At 62.4% G+C, this 20,123-nt stretch overlaps 2 protein-coding genes across 3 annotated transcripts; both read right to left on the reverse strand.

Annotated features, from left to right (window-relative positions):
- Nucleotides 1–258: 258 nt before the first annotated feature.
- Nucleotides 259–9,257, reverse strand: MRPL9 (mitochondrial ribosomal protein L9). 2 transcript variants are annotated; one of them, XM_054001189.1, is made up of 7 exons: nt 9,088–9,257; nt 6,108–6,267; nt 4,664–4,788; nt 3,534–3,584; nt 3,357–3,458; nt 2,512–2,595; nt 259–1,029 (listed from the first exon to the last, which is right to left on the reverse strand). In XM_054001189.1, exons 1-7 carry the CDS (start codon nt 9,208–9,210, stop codon nt 898–900), a joined length of 777 nt encoding a protein of 258 aa, XP_053857164.1. In that variant the 5' UTR covers nt 9,211–9,257; the 3' UTR covers nt 259–897. The 2 variants fall into 2 exon arrangements, with proteins under 2 accessions (XP_053857164.1, XP_053857165.1); XM_054001190.1 differs by having other exon boundaries at nt 9,148–9,255.
- A 146-nt stretch (nt 9,258–9,403) lies between these two features.
- On the reverse strand, nt 9,404–19,431 carry TDRKH (tudor and KH domain containing). The gene is made up of 12 exons (XM_054001094.1): nt 18,929–19,431; nt 17,839–17,945; nt 16,666–16,861; nt 15,194–15,333; nt 14,841–15,111; nt 13,786–13,949; nt 12,359–12,531; nt 12,223–12,287; nt 10,662–10,813; nt 10,057–10,125; nt 9,892–9,973; nt 9,404–9,778 (listed from the first exon to the last, which is right to left on the reverse strand). Exons 1-12 carry the CDS (start codon nt 19,047–19,049, stop codon nt 9,735–9,737), a joined length of 1,584 nt encoding a protein of 527 aa, XP_053857069.1. The 5' UTR covers nt 19,050–19,431; the 3' UTR covers nt 9,404–9,734.
- Between the last annotated feature and the right edge of the window lie 692 nt (nt 19,432–20,123).

Raw genomic sequence — 20,123 nt, forward strand, 5'->3', positions numbered from 1 at the left:
CCCCCCCCGAGGGGTGACACCCGGGGGGACACGGGGGTGGCTTCGGGGACACCCCGCGGTGACACTTTGGGGACACGGGGCAGGTGGGGACCCCCCTTTTGGGGACACAGGGCAGGTGGCTTTGGGGACATCCTGTGGTGACACTTTGGGGACACGGCGCTCACCTGGCCGAGGGGGCGGGGCTTCCTCAGGTGGGTCCCACCCCCAATAATTCACCCACAACGCCCAAATTCGGATCCCAAAAATCCCTTTTTTTTTTTTTTTTTTTTTTCTTCACCGGGAGGAAAAACTCCCAGGAGTTTTTGGCCTTTTCTTCCCCAAATCCTACAGCTCCCAAAATCCTGAGAGCCCCCCAAAATCCTGGGATCCCCCCCAAAAAAAATCCTGGTCCCCCTTTTCCGGGGGGATTCCTGCTCCAGACCCTGGAGCTCCACAAGGGTTCCCAAAGGGGGGAACCCCCCCTAAATCCATCCCAGGGACCCCAAATCCATCCTGGCAGTCCCCCCCAAGATTTTGGGGTTCAAGGAGGGGTCCCGGGGGTGTCATAGGAATTCCACAGCCCCCCAAAACCTCTCAGACCCCCCCAAAATTCCACTGAACCCCCTTTTTCCACAGGTGAAAATGGTCCCAAGGGGGGGAATGACCCCAAATCCATCCCAGAGACCCCAAATCCATCCCGGGGGCGCCCCCACACCAGAGTGGGGCTCAGGGGGATTTGGGGGGGCTCAAAAGAACCCCAAAATCCTGCTCTGGGAATGCAGAGATGTCCAGGAGTTCCACAGAGGTGACGGGAGTGCCAAAGAGGGGGGGAACGGTGACAAATCCTTCCATGGGACCCCAAATCCTTCGGGGGGGGACCCCAAATCCCATGGGGGGGACCCCAAATCCCTGGGGGGGTCACAGGTGCTGCTCCCTGCTGCTCTCCAGCTGCTGCTGCTGCTGCTCCCGCCAGTGCCGGAAGCGTTTGGTTTTGGGGTGCAGGAACTGCACCACGTCCATGGGCACCCGCACCGTGTCCAAACCGTTCACCTGGGGACCCCAAAATCACCTGAGCCGCCCCAAAAACACCCCAAATACACCCGAGTGACCCCAAAAACACCCCAAAAACACCCCCGGGGCACCACGTCCATGGGCAACCACACTGTATCCAAACCGTTCACCTGGGGACCCAAAAAACACCTGAGCCACCCCAAAAACACCCCAAAAACACCCCAAAAACACCCCAAAAACACCCCAAATACACCGGAGTGACCCCAAAAACACCCCAAAAACACCTGAGTCACCCCAAAAAACACCCCAAAAACACCCGAGTGACCCCAAAAACAGCTGAGCCACCCCAAAACCACCCCAAAAATACCCGAGTGACCCCAAAAACACCCCAAAAACACCTGAGTCACCCCAAAAACACCCCCGGGGCACCATGTCCATGGGCACCCACACCGTGTCCAAACCATTCACGTGGGGACACAAAAAAAAACCCCAAGAGGTCTGAGCCACCCCAAAAATACCCCAAAAAACACCCCAAGGACACTTGAGCCACCCCAAAAACATCCATGGGCACCCGCACCGTGTCCAAAGCGTTCACCTGGGGACCCCAAAAACACCTGAGCCACCCCAAAAACACCCCAAAAACACCCCAAATACACCCGAGTCACCCCAAAAACACCCCAAGGCACCATGGGCACTGGAACCGTGTCCAGCCCTTTCACCTGGGGACCCCAAAAGCAGCCCCAGGACACCCCAAAAATCCCCTGGATCACCCCAATGTTTCCAGCTGGAGGGAGAAGGGGAAGTGGGAGAGGAAAATGGGGGAAATCAGCTGGAAATGGGGAAGGAGGGGGAGCAAAGCTGGGGGAAATGGGGAGGAAATGAGGGGAAAATGGGGAGAAAGTGGAAAGGAAATTGGGGAAAATGAGAAAGTGAGGGGGAAATGGGGAAAAAGTGGAAGGGAAATTGGGGAAAATGAGGAGGAAATGAGGGGGAAGAGGGAGAGGGAAATGGGGTGGAATTGAGGGGAAAATGGGGGGAAATGAGCGGGAAACAGGGATGAAGTGGGAAGGAAATTAGGGGAAATGAGGAAGGGGGAAAATGGGGAGAAAGTGGAAGGGAAATTGGGGGAAATGGGAAGTGAGAGGAAAGTCGGGGGGAAATTGGAAGTGGGAAAGAGAGAGGAAGGGAGGGGAAGGAAATAGGGAGGAAATGAGGGGGAAACAGGGAGAAAGTGGAAGGGGAATTGGGGGAAATGGGGAGGAAATGAGGGGGAAAAGGGAGAGGGAAATGGGGTGGAAGTGAGGGGGAAATGGTGAAGAAATGAGGGGGAAAAGGGAGAGGGAAATGGGGTGGAAGTGAGGGGGAAGTGGGGAGAAAGTAGAAGGGAAATTGGGGGAAATTGGGAGGAAATGAGGGGGAAAAGGGAGAGGGAAATGGGGTGGAAGTGAGAGGGAAGTGGGGAGGAAATGAGGGGGAAGTGGGAGGGAAAGGGGGTGCACGGGGTCCCCTCTGTCCCCTCACCGTGACGTCACACCAGAAGTGTCCCCAGCGCGTGATGGGCTCCGGGGGCAGGCGCAGGGCCTGGGGGGGCACGGACACCCCGAGCTGGCACGGGAACAGAGCAGGATGGCCCCAAATCCTGGGATTGCACCCCAAATCCAGGGATTGCACCCCAAATCCAGGGATTGCACCCCAAACCCCGGGATTGCACCCCAAACCCCGGGATTGCACCCCAAATCCTGGGATTGCACCCCAAATCCCGGGATTGCACCCCAAATCCTGGGATTGCACCCCAAACCCCGGGATTGCACCCCAAACCCCGGGATTGCACCCCAAATCCTGGGATTGCACCCCAAATCCCGGGATTGCACCCCAAATCCTGGGATTGCACCCCAAACCCTGGGACTGCACCCCAAATCCTGGGATTGCACCCCAAACCCCGGGACTGCACCCCAAACCCTGGGATTGCACCCCAAACCCCGGGACTGCACCCCAAATCCTGGGATTGCACCCCAAACCCTGGGAATGGCCCCACACTGCGGGAACAGTCCCAAAACCCAGGAATGACCCCAAACCCTGGGAATGATCCCAAAACCAGGGAGTGACCCCAAAACCCAGGAACGGCCCCAAATCCCAAGAATGGCCCCAAAACCCAGGAATGACCCCAAACCCTGGGAATGATCCCAAAACCCAATGGAATGAGAGCGACCCCAAAACCCAGAAAGGGCCCCGAAACCAGGGAGCCACCCCAAATCCCGGGAGCAGGGCTGGCCTGAAACCCCCAAATCCTTCGGGAATGACCCCAAACCCTGGGATTTGGTGCCGGGAATCCCGAAAATCCCAGAAATCCCAGAAATCCTGCTCACGTTCTTGAGGAAGTGCCGGGCCACGATGTCGGGGCTGAGCTCCCAGCTCACGTTGTTCTTCATCCCCACCTGGAGCCGGCAGCGCCGCAGGAATTCCAGGGTCTGGGAAAGCGGGAAAGGGCTCCAGGAACGGGGGGAATTCCTGGGATTTTGGGGTTTTTTTGGGATGGGGCTCACCTTCTGCCCGCTCTGGGTTTGGGGCTCCTTCAGCTTCCCCTGCTGCGCCAGCTGGGGGGAAATGGGAAAATGGGAATTAGGGGGGATGGGATTGAGGAAATGGGGGGAAAACGGGGGGAAAAAACGGGGGGAAAATGGGATTGAGGAGGGAAAATAGGGAAAAAATGGGATTGAGGAGGGAAATTGGTGGGGGGAATGGGATTTAGGAGGGAAAATGGGAAAAACATGGGATTGAGAAGGGAAAATGGGGGGGAAACGGGATTTAGGAGGGAAAACGGGGAAAATAGGATTTAGGAAGAAAAATGGGATTGAAGAGGGAAAATGGGGGAAAATTGGGATTGACAAGGGGAAATGGGGGAATATGGGATTGAAGAGGAGAAATGGTGAAAAAATTGGGATTTAGGAAGGAAAATGAGGAAAAAGCTGGGATTGAGGAAGAAAAATGGGAGGAAAAGTAGGGTTGAGGAGGGAAATGGGGAAAAATTGGGATTTAGGAAGGAAAATGGAGAAAAAAACTGGGATTTAGGAGGTAAAAAAGGGAAAATGGGATTTAGGGGGGGAAATGGGGGAAAATAGGATTTAGGAAGGAAAACAGAGGAAAATGGGAGGAAAAATGGGATTTATGAAGGAAAATGGGGGGGGAATGGGATTTAGGAAGGAAAATGAGGAAAAATGAGGGGAAAGGGGGATTTAGGAGGGAAAATGGAGGCAAAAACAGAGATTTAGGAGGCAAGAAATGGGATTGGGGGGAGAAAATGGGGGGAAAACAGGATTTAGAAAGATAAATGGGAAAAATGGGGACTGAGGAAAAGAGATTGAGGAAAAGAGGTTGAGGAAAAGTGGGAAAAACAGGGATTGAGGAGGGTAAAAGGGAAAAGCCCAGGGATGGAGGAGGATAACGGGGAAGGAATCGTGCCTGGCAAGGCCAGGAGGGTTCTCCCCTCACCCCAAAGGAATTTTTTAGGGATCAAGCCTCACCCTGGGATTGCATTCCTAAGGAAACCAGCAGCTCCCATCCCAAAAATCCCCCAAAAAGCGTGCGGGCTGATCCCAAAGAGCCCAAATCCTGGTTTTTCCTGGCTTTTCCCAGGTTTGGGAGGGTTTGGAGAAGCCCCTGAGGAGCTGCTGACCTCCTTCTCCTCCTGGAAGATGCGGAGGTTCTCCGGGGATGGGTACACGGCCAGGCCCTGGGGAAGGAGCTTGTTCCTGCCCAGGCTCTTCCTCACGCTCACCACGTCCCCACGGCTGCCCAGATCTGCCAGGAAAATTGGGAAAAGTCACCTAGGAATGCCGGGAAATCCCAACTCCCACGGTAGCTTGGGAGGGTCCAGCCCAAGGGGGGTAAATTCCAGGGATTTTATAAAAAATTCCATGAAATTAAAAGAGAAATTCCATGGAATTGTTCGGTTTGGAAGTCAAAACTCAGCTGGGAATGCCAGGAAATCCCAACTCCCACGGTAGCTTGGGAGGCTCCAGCCCAAGGGTGGGGGGTAAATTCCAGGGATTTAACAGAAAACTCCATGAATTTAACAGAAGATTGCATGAATTCAATTGAAAATCCAAGGATTTAACAGGAATTCCATGGAATTGCTGGGTTTGGAGGGTCAAAAATCCCATTCCTGGGAAGGGCTGGGATTGAGGAATTCCCAGGAAGGGCTGAAAATGAGGAATTCCCAGGAAGGGCACATGGGATTCCCTGGAAGGGCACATGGGAATTCCCAGGAATGGGGGGATCCCAGGAATGGCTGGGCATACAGAATTCCCAGGAATGGCACACAGGATTACTGGGAAGGACACATGGAATTCCCAAGAAGTGCACACAGAATCCCCAGCAAGGACACACAGAATTCCCGGCAATGTCGCACAGAATCCCCGGGAATGGCACATGGAATTCCCAGGTATGGCACACAGAATTCCCAGGAAGGACACACAGAATTCCTAGGAAGGACACACAGAATCCCCAGGAATGACACACAGAATTCCTGGCAATGACACACAGAATTCCCAGGAAGGACACACAGAATTCCCAGGAATGGCACAGGGAATCCCTGGGAAGGACACACAGAATCCCCAGAAGGACACACGGAATTCCCGGGAAGGACACACGGAATTCCCAGGAATGTCACACAGAATCGCTGGGAAGGACACACGGAATCCCTGGGAAGGACACAAGGAATTCCCGGGAAGGACACACGGAATTCCCAGGAAGGACACACGGAATCCCTGGGAAGGACACAAGGAATTCCCGGGAAGGACACACGGAATTCCCAGGAAGGACACACGGAATTCCCGGGAAGGACACACGGAATTCCCAGGAAGGACACACGGAATCCCCGGGAAGGACACACGGAATTCCCAGAAGGACACACGGAATCCCCAGGAATGACACACGGAACTCCCAGGAATGGCACACAAAATCCCCAGGAAGGACACACAGAATCCCCAGAAGGACACACGGAATTCCCGGGAAGGACACACGGAATCCCCAGAAGGACACACGGAATCCCCGGGAGCGGCACCGGGCCCTCCCGGCCCTCCCGGAGCGGCGGTGCCGGGCGCGGTTCCCTGGCTCACCCTGCACGGCGCGGCTCAGCAGCAGCTCCATGTCGCCGCGGGGCCGGTGCTTCCCGTCCCGCAGCAGCCGGAACACGCGGTGCCGCCGCGGGTGCAGCCGGGGCGCCGCGCCCGCCCGGCCCAGCGGCACCGGCCACACGCGCTGCACCACCACCGAGCCCTGCGGGACGGAACGTTCTGGAATGTGCCACGGGAACGGGGCACTGAGCACTGAGGGGATGGAACGTTCTGGAATGTGCCACGGGAACGGGGCACCGAGCCCTGAGGGGATGGAACGTTCTAGAGGGATCCCACAGGAATGGGGCACAGAGCCCTGAGGGGATGGAACGTTCTAGAGGGATCCCACAGGAATGGGGCACAGAGCCCTGAGGGGATGGAACGTTCTGGAATGTGCCACGGGAACGGGGCACCGGAATGTTCCAGAGCATTCCCCATGGGAATGGGGCACCAAGCCCTGAGGGGATGGAACGTTCTAGAGGGATCCCACAGGAATGGGGCACAGAGCCCTGAGGGGATGGAACGTTCTAGAGGGATCCCACAGGAATGGGGCACAGAGCCCTGAGGGGATGGAATGTTCTGGAATGTGCCATGGGAATGGGGGCACCGAGCCCTTAGGGGATGGAACGTTCTGGAATGTGCCACGGGAACGGGGGGCACCGAGCCCTGAGGGGATGGAACGTTCTGGAATGTGCCACGGGAATGGGGCACTGAGCACTGAGGGGATGGAACGTTCTGGAATGTGCCACGGGAACGGGGCACCGAGCCCTGAGGGGATGGAACGTTCTGGAATGTGCCACAGGAATGGGGCACCGAGCCCTGAGGGGATGGAACGTTCTGGAACGGTCCCATGGGAACGGGGCACCGAGCCCTGAGGGATGGAATGTTCTGGAATGTGCCATGGGAATGGGGCACTGAGCCCTGAGGGATGGAACATTCTGGAAGGGTCCCACAGGAACGGGGCACTGAGCCCTGCGGGATGGAATGTTCTGGATGAATCCCACGGGAATGGGGCACTGAGCACTGAGGGATGGAACGTTCTGGAATGTGCCACGGGAACGGGGGCACCGAGCCCTGAGGGATGGAACGTTCTGGAATGTGCCACGGGAACGGGGGCACCGAGCCCTGAGGGGATGGAACGTTCTGGAATGTGCCACGGGAACGGGGGCACCGAGCCCTGAGGGGATGGAACGTTCTGGAATGTGCCATGGGAACGGGGCACCGAGCCCTGAGGGGATGGAACGTTCTGGAACGGTCCCATGGGAACGGGGCACCGAGCCCTGAGGGATGGAATGTTCTGGAATGTGCCATGGGAATGGGGCACCGAGCCCTGAGGGCATGGAATGTTCTGGAAGGGTCCCACGGGAATGGGGCACCCGAATGTTCCAGAGCATTCCCCATGGGAATGGGGCAGAGCCCTGAGGGGATGGAATGTTCTAGAATGTGCCACAGGAATGGGGCACTGAGCACTGAGGGATGGAACATTCTGGAATGTGCCATGGGAACGGGGCACCGGAATGTTCCAGAGCATTCCCCACGGGAACGGGGCACCGAGCCCTTAGGGGATGGAATGTTCTGGAATGTGCCACGGGAACGGGGCACCGGAATGTTCCAGAGCATTCCCCATGGGAATGGGGCACAGAGCCCTGAGGGGATGGAACGTTCTGGAACGGTCCCATGGGAACGGGGCACCCAGTCCTGAAGGGATGGAATGTTCTGGAAGGGTCCCATGGGAATGGGGCAGAGCCCTGAGGGGATGGAATGTTCTAGAATGTGCCACGGGAATGGGGCACTGAGCCCTGCGGGGTGGAACGTTCTGGAATGTGCCACGGGAACGGGGCACCGGAATGTTCCAGAGCATTCCCCATGGGAACGGGGCACCCAGTCCTGAGGGGATGGAATGTTCTGGAATGTGCCACAGGAATGGGGCACTGAGCCCTGAGGGGATGGAACGTTCTGGATGAATCCCACGGGAATGGGCCACTGAGCCCTACGGGATGGAATGTTCTGGAACGGTCCCATGGGAACGGGGCACCCAGTCCTGAGGGGATGGAACGTTCTGGAATGTGCCACGGGAACGGGGCACAGAGCCCTGAGGGATGGAACATTCTGGAGGGATCCCATGGGAAAGGGGCACCGGAACGTTCCAGAGCATTCCCCATGGGAATGGGGCACAGAGCCCTGCGGGGATGGAATGTTCTGGATGAATCCCACAGGAATGGGGCACAGAGCCCTGCGGGACAGAACGTTCTGGAATGTGCCACGGGAATGGGGCACCGAGCCCTGAGGGGATGGAATGTTCTGGAATCTGCCACGGGAACAGGGCACAGAGCCCTGCGGGATGGAACGTTCTGGAAGGGTCCCATGGGAAAGGGGCACCGGAATGTTCCAGAACATTCCCAATGGGAACGGGGCACAGAGCCCTGAGGGAATGGAACGTTCTGGAAGGGTCCCATGGGAATGGAGCACCGAGCCCTGCAGGGTTCCAGAACGTTCCCATAACAATGGGGGGTTATGGGGTCTCTAGAGTCTATGGGGCCTATAGGGCTCTAGAACGGGGTTATGGGGTCTATAGGGCCTATGGGGTCTACAGGGTCTCATGATGGGGTTATGGGGCCTATAAGGTTCCCTAATGGGGTTATGGGGTCTATAGGATTCCATAACAGGGGCTATGGGGCCTATAGGGTTCTATAATGGGGTTATGGGGTCTATAGGGCCTATAGAGGTCTATAACGGGGTTATGGGGTCTCCAGGGTCTATGGGGTCTATAAGGTTCCATAACGGGGTCTATGGGGTCTACAGCGCCCTATAACGGGGTTGTGGGGCCGGCCCAGGGCCCGTCCCGCCGCCCCCGCTACCGACCCCAGGCCAACTCCCGGTCCCCCCATCCCCGGGGCCGCTCCGCCCTGGCTCAAAGCCCGTCCCCCTCCCCCGGTACCGACCGCCAGGCGTCCCCCGCCATTCCCGGCGCCCCCACCCTCACCGGGCCATGGCTCAGGCTCAGGGCCCGTTCCCTCGCCATTCCCGGTGCCCCCGCCCTCACCGGGCCGTGGCTCAGACTCAGGGCCCGGCTCAGCACCCGTCCCGCCGCCCCCGGGCCCAACATGGCGGCTCCGCTCCCTCACGGCGCCGAGAACCCCGCGCTGTCCGCACTGCGCCTGCGCAGAGCCCGGCGCGCGGCTGCCGTGGCGCGCCTGCGCGGAACGCGCGCACCGGCGAGCAAGGACCCCACCGGGGGCTGCCCCCGGCGCGCCTGTGCCCGGTTCCCGCCGGGAGCCGCCGCGGCGGGGACGGAGCGCTGAGAAACCTTCAACTTTATTAACTCAGAACCACAATTAGTGCAACGGAACAGCAAAACAAGGCGAGGGAACCGGGAACTCCCGGTAACGGAAGGGGGCACCGCCGGCCCTCGGTCCCGGCGTGTCGTGTCCCGACAAGAGGCACAAGCGGAGATCGCGGCGATTTGTCGGTCCGGCCTCGCGGAGGGCTCCGGAGAGGGGACTGCACGCGCTGGTGGCACCGGGAAGCTGCTCCGGTCACCGTGACGGGGTCACCGGGAGCGGGCGACCCCCGGGTCACCTCAAGGGTGGCACCGGGAGCGGCTCCCGGTGGCACCGGGCACGGGCAGCTTCAGGTGACCGTGACAGCGTCCCCGGGCGCGGCGGCGGCGGCGGCTGAGGGACCAGGAAGGGGTCAGGGGGGTCCCGACACCGTTCCCGGGGCGGGGAGCGGGACACACCGGGAACGGCGTCACCAGGACGGTGTCACCGGGACGCCCCGCGCTCACCGGGCAGGCTGAGGCACGACGGGGTCCCGGGGCTGTCCCCGGGCTCTGGCGGGCTCGGGGTGGAGGCGCAGCCGAAATTGTCCTGCCCGGGAAAAGCGGGATGAGCCCTCCCGGGCCAGCGGCACCGGGAGGGGACACCGGGAGGGGACACCGGGAGCAGCTCACCAGGGGCTCCTCGGGGGGCCCGGGCACGGCGTAGCCCAAACGCACCAGCTCTGCTCCCACGTCCAGGCTCTGCGGGGACACCGGAGTGGGGACGGGGACAGGGAATGGGGACAGGGGACACCTGGGGACACCTGGGGACACTTGGGGACACCTGGGGACACGGTGACACACCTGTCCATGGCTCTGGGGACACCTGGGGACACCTGGGGACACCTGGGGACACGGTGACTCACCTGTCCGTGGCTCTGGGGACACCTGGGGACACTTGGGGACACCTGGGGACCCTGTGACACACCTGTCCCTGGCTCTGGGGACACCTGGGGACACCTGGGGACAGCTGGGGACACTTGGGGACCCTGTGACTCACCTGGCCCTGGCTCTGGGGACACCTGGGGACACCTGGGGACACCTGGGGACACGGTGACACACCTGTCCGTGGCTCTGGGGACACCTGGGGACACCTGGGGACACTTGGGGACACTTGGGGACACAGTGACACACCTGTCCCTGGCTCTGGGGACACCTGGGGACCCTGTGACTCACCTGGCCCTGGCTCTGGGGACACCTGGGGACACCTGGGGACACCTGGGGACCCTGTGACTCACCTGGCCCTGGCTCTGGGTGAAGAGGCGCAGGCGGGGCCGCGGGCAGGGCCCGGCCCGGCCGTAGCTGCAGATCCGAGCCACCAGCGGCGACCACTGAGCGCAGCCGGTGAGGCGCTCAAACTCCTCCAGGGCCGCCTCGGGCCACGAGCCACCTGTGGGGACACGGGGACACGGGTGACACAGGGACAGGGGTGACAGGGGGACAGCAGTGACACAGTCATCAAACTCCTGCAGGGCCACCTGTGGGGACACGGGGACACGGGTGACACAGGGACAGCAGTGACACAGTCACCAAACTCCTCCAGGGCCACCTCAGGCCATGAGCCACCTGTGGGGACACAGGGACACGGGTGACACAGGGACAGCAGTGACACGGGGACACCTGTGACACAGTCACCAAACTCCTCCATGGCCACCTCGGGCCACCTGTGGGGACACAGGGACAGGGGTGACACAGGGACAGCAGTGACACGGGGACACCTGTGACACAGTCACCAAACTCCTCCAGGGCCACCTGTGGGGACACGGGGACACGGGTGACACAGGGACAGCAGTGACAGGGGGACAGCAGTGACACAGTCATCAAACTCCTCCAGGGCTGCCTCGGGCCACCTGTGGGGACATGGGGACAGGGGTGACACTGTGGGGACACCGTGGACACCGGATACACTGGGACAGCGGTGACAGCAGGACAGCGGTTACACACCAGTCACACCGGGACACACCGGGGACAGCGGTGGCACTGGGACACCAGACACTCTGGGACAGCGGTGACACGGCCTGGGGACAGGCTGTGTGCCACCCCACGAGGGGACAGGGCTGTGTGCCACCCCCAGGAGGTGACAGGTGTGTCCCACCCCCAGGAGGTGACAGGGCCGTGTCCCACCCCCAGGAGGTGACAGAGCCTTGTCCCACCCCCAGGAGGTGACAGGTGTGTCCCACCCCCAGGAGGTGACAGGGCTGTGTGCCACCCCCAGGAGGTGACAGGGCCATGTGCCACCCCCAGGAGGGGACAGGTGTGTGCCACCCCCAGGAGGTGACAAGGCCATGTCCCACCCCCAGGAGGTGACAGGTGTGTGCCACCCCCAGGAGGTGACAGGTGTGTCCCACCCCCAGGAGGTGACAGGGCCATGTGCCACCCCCAGGAGGTGACAGGTGTGTCCCACCCCCAGGAGGTGACAGAGCCTTGTGCCACCCCCAGGAGGTGACAGGTGTGTCCCACCCCAGGAGGGGACAGGTGTGTGCCACCCCAGGAGGTGACAGAGCCATGTGCCACCCCCAGGAGGGGACAGGTGTGTGCCACCCCAGGAGGTGACAGAGCCATGTGCCACCCCCAGGAGGTGACAGGTGTGTGCCACCCCCAGGAGGTGACAGGTGTGTGCCACCCCCAGGAGGTGACAGGGCCTTGTCCCACCCCCAGGAGGTGACAGGTGTGTCCCACCCCCAGGAGGTGACAGGGCTGTGTCCCACCCCCAGGAGGTGACAGGTGTGTGCCACCCCAGGAGGTGACAGAGCCTTGTCCCACCCCCAGGAGGTGACAGGTGTGTGCCACCCCGCTCACCGTTGGGGACAATCCCGGCCAGGCTGCACTCGATGGCCTGGAAGGGCAGGCTCAGGAAGTCGCTCCTGCAAGGACACGGTGAGGGCGCTGCCAGGGGACAGGGACATTATCCCGGCAGTGCCACCCCCTGCCACACCTGAGGGCCCGCAGAGCCTCGGGGGGGGCCTCGCCGTTGTCCCCAAAGTCCACGTAGTACAGGTCCAGGTGGCCGTTGTCCAGCGTCCCCAGGACACGCGCCCGGTACCACTCGCCGTCGTCCAGGTACGGAGCGGCCACGATGTCCCCGGGACGGACGGACGGGGGTGGCACCTGGGGACATGGGGACACTCAGGGGACACGGGAGGGACACGAGGGGACAGTGCTGGGACAGCAGGGGACACGGGATGGGGGTAAGGGACATGGTGGGGACAGTGCTGGGAGAGGGGACACGGGATGGGGAGGGGACACAGGACAGGGGACAGTGCTGGGAGAGGAGGGACATGGGGACAGTCAGGGGGACATGGTGGGGACACTGCTGGGACAGGAGGGGACACGGGATGGGGGTAAGGGACATGGTGGGGACAGTGCTGGGACAGGAGGGGACATGGGGGGACACAGCGGGGACAGTGCTGAGACACAGAGGGACAGGGGGACAGTGCTGGGACAGAAGGGACATGGGGACAAGGGTAAGGGATATGGTGGGGACAGTGCTGGGACAGAGGGGACATGGGATGGGGAGGGGACGCAGGACAGGGGACAGTGCTGGGACAAGAGGGGACATGGGGGGGACACGGTGGGGACAGGGCTGGGACACAGAGGGACAGGGGGACAGTGCTGGGAGAGAAGGGACATGGGGGGACACAGAGGGACATGGGGACAGTCAGGGGGACATGGTGGGACAGTGCTGGGAGAGGAGGGACATGGGGATGGGGGTAAGGGACACGGTGGGGACAATGCTGGGGGATGAGGACACGGCGAGGATGGGGACAGTGCTGGGACACTGAGGGGACAGAGGGGACAGAGGGGACACCGAGGTGACACAGAGGATACCAAAGGGACACCGAGGGGACACAGGGACTTATGGGGGGGCTGCTCTGGTAGAAGTGCCCCATCTTGGCCATGAACTTGTCCAGTGCTGGGACACAGAGGGGACACAGAGGGGACACAGGGGACACAGAGGGGACACAGAGGAGACACAGAGGGGACACAGAGGGGACACAGGGGACACACAGGGGACACACAGGGGACACACAGGGCACACCAGGGACTCACGGGGGGGCTGCTCTGGTAGAAGTGGCCCATCTTGGCCGTGAACTTGTCCAGTGCTGGGACACAGGGGACACAGAGGGGACACAGATGGGACACAGGGGACACAGAGGGGACACAGAGGGGACACAGAGGGGACACAGAGGGGACAGAGGGGACACAGAGGGGACACAGAGGGGACACCAGGGACTCACGGGGGGGCTGCTCTGGTAGAAGTGGCCCATCTTGGCCGTGAACTTGTCCAGTGCTGGGACACAGGGGACACAGAGGGGACACAGAGGGGACACAGGGGACACAGAGGGGACACCAGGGACTCACGGGGGGGCTGCTCTGGTAGAAGTGGCCCATCTCAGCTGTCAGCTTGTCCAGCTGCAGGCTGCGTGTGCCCAGCAGCTGGATCCAGAAGTGCCCGGGGCTCTCGGCCGCCGACACGTACACGTCCAGGTGCTCGTCCGCGGGGAAGCTGAAATCCGGGCTGGGCACTGCGGGAGCCCCAAGCAGGGAAAGCCACCCAGATCTACCTGGGATCCACTGAAATCCACCTGGGATCCACTGAAATCTACTGGAAATCCACTGAAGTTCACCCAAATCCACCAAAATCCACCTGGAATCCACTGAAATCCACCTGGGATCCACTGAAATCCACTGACATCTACTGGAAATCCACTGAAATCCACCCAAACCCACCAAAATCCACTGAGATCTACCTGAAATCCACCAAAATCCACTGAAATCTACCCATAGCCACCCAAAATCTACATGAAATCTACCTGAAATCCACTGAAATCTACCTGAAATCCACTGAAATTCACCCAAATCCACCAAAATCCACTGAAATCCAATAAAATCCACCCAAATCCACTGAAATCTACCCATAGCCACCCAAAATCTACATGAAATCTACCTGAAATCCACTAAAATCCACCCAAAATCCACCCCAAATCCCACCAGGACAGCCATGGCATGGGGGAACCCTGAAATCAGTGAAATCCACTGAAATCCACCCCAAATCCACACAAAATCCCACCGGGACAGCCACGGCATGGGGGAACCCTGAAATCAGTGAAATCCACCCCGAATCCACACAAAATCCCACCGGGACAGCCACAGCATGGGGGAACCCTGAAATCAGTGAAATCCACCCCAAATCCACACAAAATCCCACCGGGACAGCCACGGCATGGGGGAACCCTGAAATCAGTGAAATCCACCCCGAATCCACACAAAATCCCACCGGGACAGCCACAGCATGGGGGAATCCCAAAATCCCCCCAAAAATCCTTCCCAGAATCCCTCCCCACCCCCCGAAATTCCCAGGAAATCCATCCCCACCCGCGATTCCCAGCGGGAAGCTCCCACGGCGCCGCTCTCACCCTCGAACTTGGCCACGGGCGGCTCCTCGCCCCCATCAAGCGGCTCCGGGCCCGTCTCCACCCCCTCGCTCCCCGCCGGCGTTTCCGGGCCGGCCGCCGGTGCCCGTTCCACATCCCAGCACTCCTGCCAGCCCCCGGGGCTCCCGGGGGGACCGGCGGGCGGCTCCCGGCGGCTGCCCAGGGGCTGCTTCCGCGGGCACCGCGCGGCCGCCGCCTGCGCCAGCTCCCGGCGGAGCGCCTTGTCCTCCGACAGCTTCTCCATGATCAGCTTCTGCCGGCGGCACCGGGGCTGGGGGTGAGGGGGCTCCGCGGGGCCGAAAGCGCCCCCCGAAAGCGCCGAGCGCCGCGCTCACCTTGGCCGCGTCCACCTCTTTGCGCGTCCCCAGCAGGCGGATGACGCGCAGCGGGGCCAGCCCGGCGGCGGGCTCGTGGCCGCAGTCCACGCGAGCCCCCGAGCTCCGGCAGATGCCCCGCACCGTCTCCCCGCCGCGGCCTGAGGGAGTCGGGAGCGTCCCGGAGGGGTCCCCCGGGGGGAAATGAGGGGCGGGGAGAGGGGGATCGGGGAGGGTTTGGGGCGGTTCTGGAAGGGAAATGAGGCCTGGGGGAAGGGGAGGGTCTGGGGGTGGGAAGGGATTGGGGGTTCCCCCAGGATTTGGGGTGTCCCCGTGGATATGGAGGGTTCCCCACAGGATCTGGGGCTGTGGGAGGTTCCCCCCGGGTTTTGGGGTGTCCCTGTGGATATGGAAGGCTTCCCACAGGATTTGGGGCTGTGGGAGGTTTTGGGGTGCCTGCGGGTGCTCGGTACCCTGGGATTTGGGGTTCCCCCAGGATTTGGGGTGTCCCTGTGGCTACAGAAGGCTTCCCACAGGATTTGGGGCTGTGGGAGGTTTTGGGGTGCCTGCGGGTGCTCGGTATCCCAGGATTTGGGGTTCCCTTGGAATTTGGGGTGTCCCAGGGGGTAGAGAAGGTTCCTCCCAGGTTTTGGGGTGCCCCGTACCGATGATCCTGCTCACAACCCACTGGGGCATATGGAGCTGCTCGGTACCCTGGGATTTGGGGCTCCCTTGGGATTTGGGGTGTCCCAGGGGGTACAGAAGGTTCCCCCCAGGTTTTGGGGTGTCCCAGAGGGTTACAGAAGGTTCCCCCCGGGTTTTGGGGTGCCCCAGGGGGTAGAGAAGGTTCCCCCCGGGTTTTGGGGTGCCCCAGAGGGTTACAGAAGGTTCCCCCCGGGTTTTGGGGTGCCCCGTACCGATGATCCTGCCCACGGCGTGCTGAGGCACATGGAGCTGTTTGGTACCCTGGGATTTGGGGTTCCCTTGGGATTTGGGGTGTCCCAGGGGGTAGAGAATGTTCCCCCCGGGTTTTGGGGTGCCCCAGAGGGTTACAGAAGGTTCCCCCCAGGTTTTGGGGTGTCCCAGGGGGTACAGAAGGTTCCCCCCAGGTTTTGGGGTGCCCCAGAGGGTTACAGAAGGTTCCTCCCAGGTTTTGGGGTGCCCCAGAGGGTTACAGAAGGTTCCCCCCGGGTTTTGGGGTGTCCCAGGGGGTACAGAAGGTTCCCCCCGGGTTTTGGGGTGTCCCAGAGGGTTACAGAAGGTTCCTCCCAGGTTTTGGGGTGTCCCAGAGGGTTACAGAAGGTTCCTCCCAGGTTTTGGGGTGCCCCAGAGGGTACAGAAGGTTCCTCCCAGGTTTTGGGGTGCCCCAGAGGGTTACAGAAGGTTCCCCCCGGGTTTTGGGGTGCCCCAGGGGGTACAGAAGGTTCCCCCCGGGTTTTGGGGTGTCCCAGGGGGTACAGAAGGTTCCCCCCGGGTTTTGGGGTGCCCCGTACCGATGATCCTGCCCACGGCCCGCTGGGGCACGCGCAGCTGCTCGGCCACGGGCGCGCTGTCGGCCACGATGCGCAGCACGGCCGCCCTGGCCCGGCACACCTGGCCCGGCGAGCCCGAGATCTGCACCAGGGACTGCCCCCCTTCCTCCTCCTCCTCCTCCTCCACGTCGATCTGGGCTCCCGTCTCCTGCCTCAGCTGCGGGGAGGGCGGCGATGAGCATTCCCGGTGCTCCCGGTGCCCCCAGCGTTCCCGGTGCTCCCGGTGCCCCCAGCATTCCCGGTGCTCCCGGTGCCCCCAGTTCCCCCAGTCCCTCCCAGTGCCCCCAGTCCCTCCCAGTGCCCCAGTGCTCCCAGTTCCCCCAATTCCCCCAGTTCCCTCAGTTCCCCCAGTTCTCCCAGTGCTCCCAGTTCCCCCAGTCCCTCCCGGTACTCCCAGTTCCCCCAGTCCCTCCCAGTGCTCCCAGTTCCCCCAGTGCTCCTAGTCCTTCCCAGTGCTCCCAGTTCCCCCAGTCCCTCCCGGTACTCCCAGTTCCCCCAGTTCCCCCAGTCCCTCCCAGTGCCCCCAGTCCCTCCCAGTGCCCCCAGTTCCCCCAGTGCCCCAGTGCTCCCACTACTCCCAGTACCCCCAATTCCTCCAGTGCTCTCAGTGCTCACAATTCCCCCAATTCCCCCAGTTCCCTCAGTTCCCCCAGTGCTCCCAGTGTCCCCAATTCCCCCAGTACTCCCAGTTCCCCCAGTCCCTCCCAGTGCTCCCAGTTCCCCCAGTTCCTCCAGTGCCCCCAATTCCCCCAGTGCTCCTAGTCCTTCCCAGTGCTCCCAGTTCCCCCAGTGCTCCCAGTTCCCCCAGTCCCTCCCAGTGCCCCCAGTTTCCCCAGTGCTCCCAGTTCCCCCAGTTTCCCCAGTTCCCCCAGTGCTCCCAGTCCCTCCCAGTCCCTCCCAGTTCCCCCAGTGCTCCCAGTCCCTCCCAGTTCCCCCAGTGCCCCCAGTTCCCCCAGTCCCTCCCAGTTCCCCCAGTGCTCCCAGTCCCTCCAGTGCCCCCAATTCCCCCAGTTCCCCCAGTGCTCCCAGTTCCCCCAGTTCCCCCAGTGCCCCCAGTTCCCCCAGTCCCTCCCAGTTCCCCCAGTCCCTCCCAGTGCCCCCAGTTCCCCCAGTTCCCGTCCCAGCCGCCCCCACCTGGTTGATGGTGGCTCCCCGGCGGCCGATCAGCGATTTCAGGGCTGTCCGGGGCACCCTCACCGCCACCTCCAGCCCCTCGTCTGCCACCAGGGTCACCTGCGCCTCTGCGGGGACAGCGGGGACACGGCTGGGTCCCCAGAGGGGACACGGAGGGGCCGGGACCCCCCCGGGCCACAGAGAACTCCCAGCGGGAAAAGTGACTCCAAGGGTCCCCAAAGTGTCCCCAGAGGGTCCCCAAAGTGTCCCCAAAGTGTCCCCAGGGTGCTCCTAAAAGCTCCCCAGAGGGTCACAAAGGGACAGGGACATCCCTGGGGAGCTCACAAGGGAATTCCCAGTGGGAAAAGTGACTCCAAGCAGCCCCACTCGCCAGGGGATCCCAAAAGGGTCTCCAAAGTGTCCCCAGGGTGTCCCCAAAGGGTCCCCAGAGGGTCACAAAGGGACAAAGACGTCTCTGAGGAGGTCACGAAGGAATTCCCAGTGGGACAAGTGACTCCAATGGGCCCCCACTCCCCAGGGGGTCCTCAGAGGGCCCCAGGGTGTCCCCAAAGTGTCCCCAGAGGGTCCCCAAAGTGTCCCCAGAGGGTCCCCAGGGTGTCCCCAAAAGAACAGGAAGGGACTGGGACACCCCCTGAGGAGCTCACAAGGGAATTCCCAATGGGAAAAGTGACTCCCCACTTCCCAGAGGGTCCCAAAAGGGTCCCCAAAGTGTCCCCAAGGTGTCCCCAAAGTGTCCCCAGAGGGTCCCCAGGGTGCTCCTAAAAGCTCCCCAGAGGGTCACAAAGGGACAGGGACATCCCTGGGGAGCTCACAAGGGAATTCCCAGTGGGAAAAGTGAATCCAAGGGGCCCCCACTTCCCAGAATGTCCCCAAGGTGTCCCCAGGGTGACCCCAAGGTGTCCCCAAAGTGTCCCCAGAGGGTCACAAAGGGACCAGGACACCCCTGAGGTGCTCACAAGGGAATTCCCAGTGGGAAAAGTGACTCCCGCAGCCTCCCCCTCCCCGCGGAGCGCCCCGAGGGAGCTCCCGGGGGTACCGGGGAGGGGTGGGGAAGGTCAGGCCCCGGTGCGGGACCGGGACCCGCACCCACCTCGGCTCTCCCGGTAGCGCCGGTACAGGATGTAGAACACGGTGGCCGCGGCCGGGACGCCCAGGAGCAGGGCGGTTTTCTGCAGGCTGCTCAGGCTGTGCACGGAGCCGCGTCCCGCCATCGCCGGCTGCGGACGGGGCTTACCGGGCCATTACCGAGCAGTTACCGGGGAGTTACCGGGGGATTAGCGGGAGCCCACCGGGAGCACCGCGCTGCGCCCCCCACCCCAGGGACTCCCCGGCCGTCTCCCCCCAGCCGTACCCTCACGGAGGGCTCGGCTCCGGGCGCGCCGGTGCAGGCCCCGGGCCCGGTGCAGCGGCAGCGGAGCCCCCGCAGCCACCTGGGCCGCGCCCCTCGGGTGGTCTCACGGTACCTGCAGGTGCCGGGGCCACCCCCCGGCCCCGTAGCGACCCTGGTTCGGCCGGCCCGGGCCCCGGAAGGCCCCGGTGCGGGCCCGGCCCCGGTTCGGGCCCGCTGTGGCCCCGGTGCCGCCGCCGCCTCCCGCGCCCCGCCGCTGGCCACGCCTCCTCCCGCTCTCCACCAATCACATCGCGGCTCCTCCCCCTCAGCCAATCACAGCGCAGCCTCGCACCGCTCCCACCCAATCAGCGCCTGCGGAGCAGCGGCCAATCCCCGCGAGGCCTCCCACAGGAGGGGGCGGGAAATAACGGGAATGAAGCGGCCAATCAGCTGTGAGTAGCGGAGATGCGAGCCAATCAGAGGGACAGAAAATGCGAGCGCCCGCCTTCCGATTTGAGTGACAGGAGCGGAAGCCTATGGCGGCTCGGCGCGCCGCGCGGGGCGGGGCTCTAATGCCGCTCCCGGTGTCCCCGCGTGTGTCCCGTGACGGAGCCCACGGACACGCGGTGCCCAAAAACGCCTTTATTCCACTCAAACGCGGCCGCTCCCCACTGAGCCCCCGTCACCGCGTGGGGGCCGTGGGACAGCCCGCGGGTGACGGGGACAGCGGGCGCCCACGGGGACACGGCACCCACGGGCGGCAGACTCCCGCCAGCTACCGGAGCCCCGTGGGTGGCGGGTCCCCTCCAGGTGCCGCATTCCCGGCAGGCGCCTGGGAGGGAGCACCCCCAGGTGTCCCCAGGTGCAGGAGCCGTACTGGGGCTCCCGGTGATCCCGGTTATCCCGGGGGTCCCGGTTATCCCGGGGCTCCCGGGGGTCCCGGTTATCCCGGGGG

The sequence above is a fragment of the Vidua macroura genome, chromosome 29 (genome assembly GCF_024509145.1).
Source record: "Vidua macroura isolate BioBank_ID:100142 chromosome 29, ASM2450914v1, whole genome shotgun sequence".
In the NCBI taxonomy this organism is placed as follows: domain Eukaryota; kingdom Metazoa; phylum Chordata; class Aves; order Passeriformes; family Viduidae; genus Vidua; species Vidua macroura.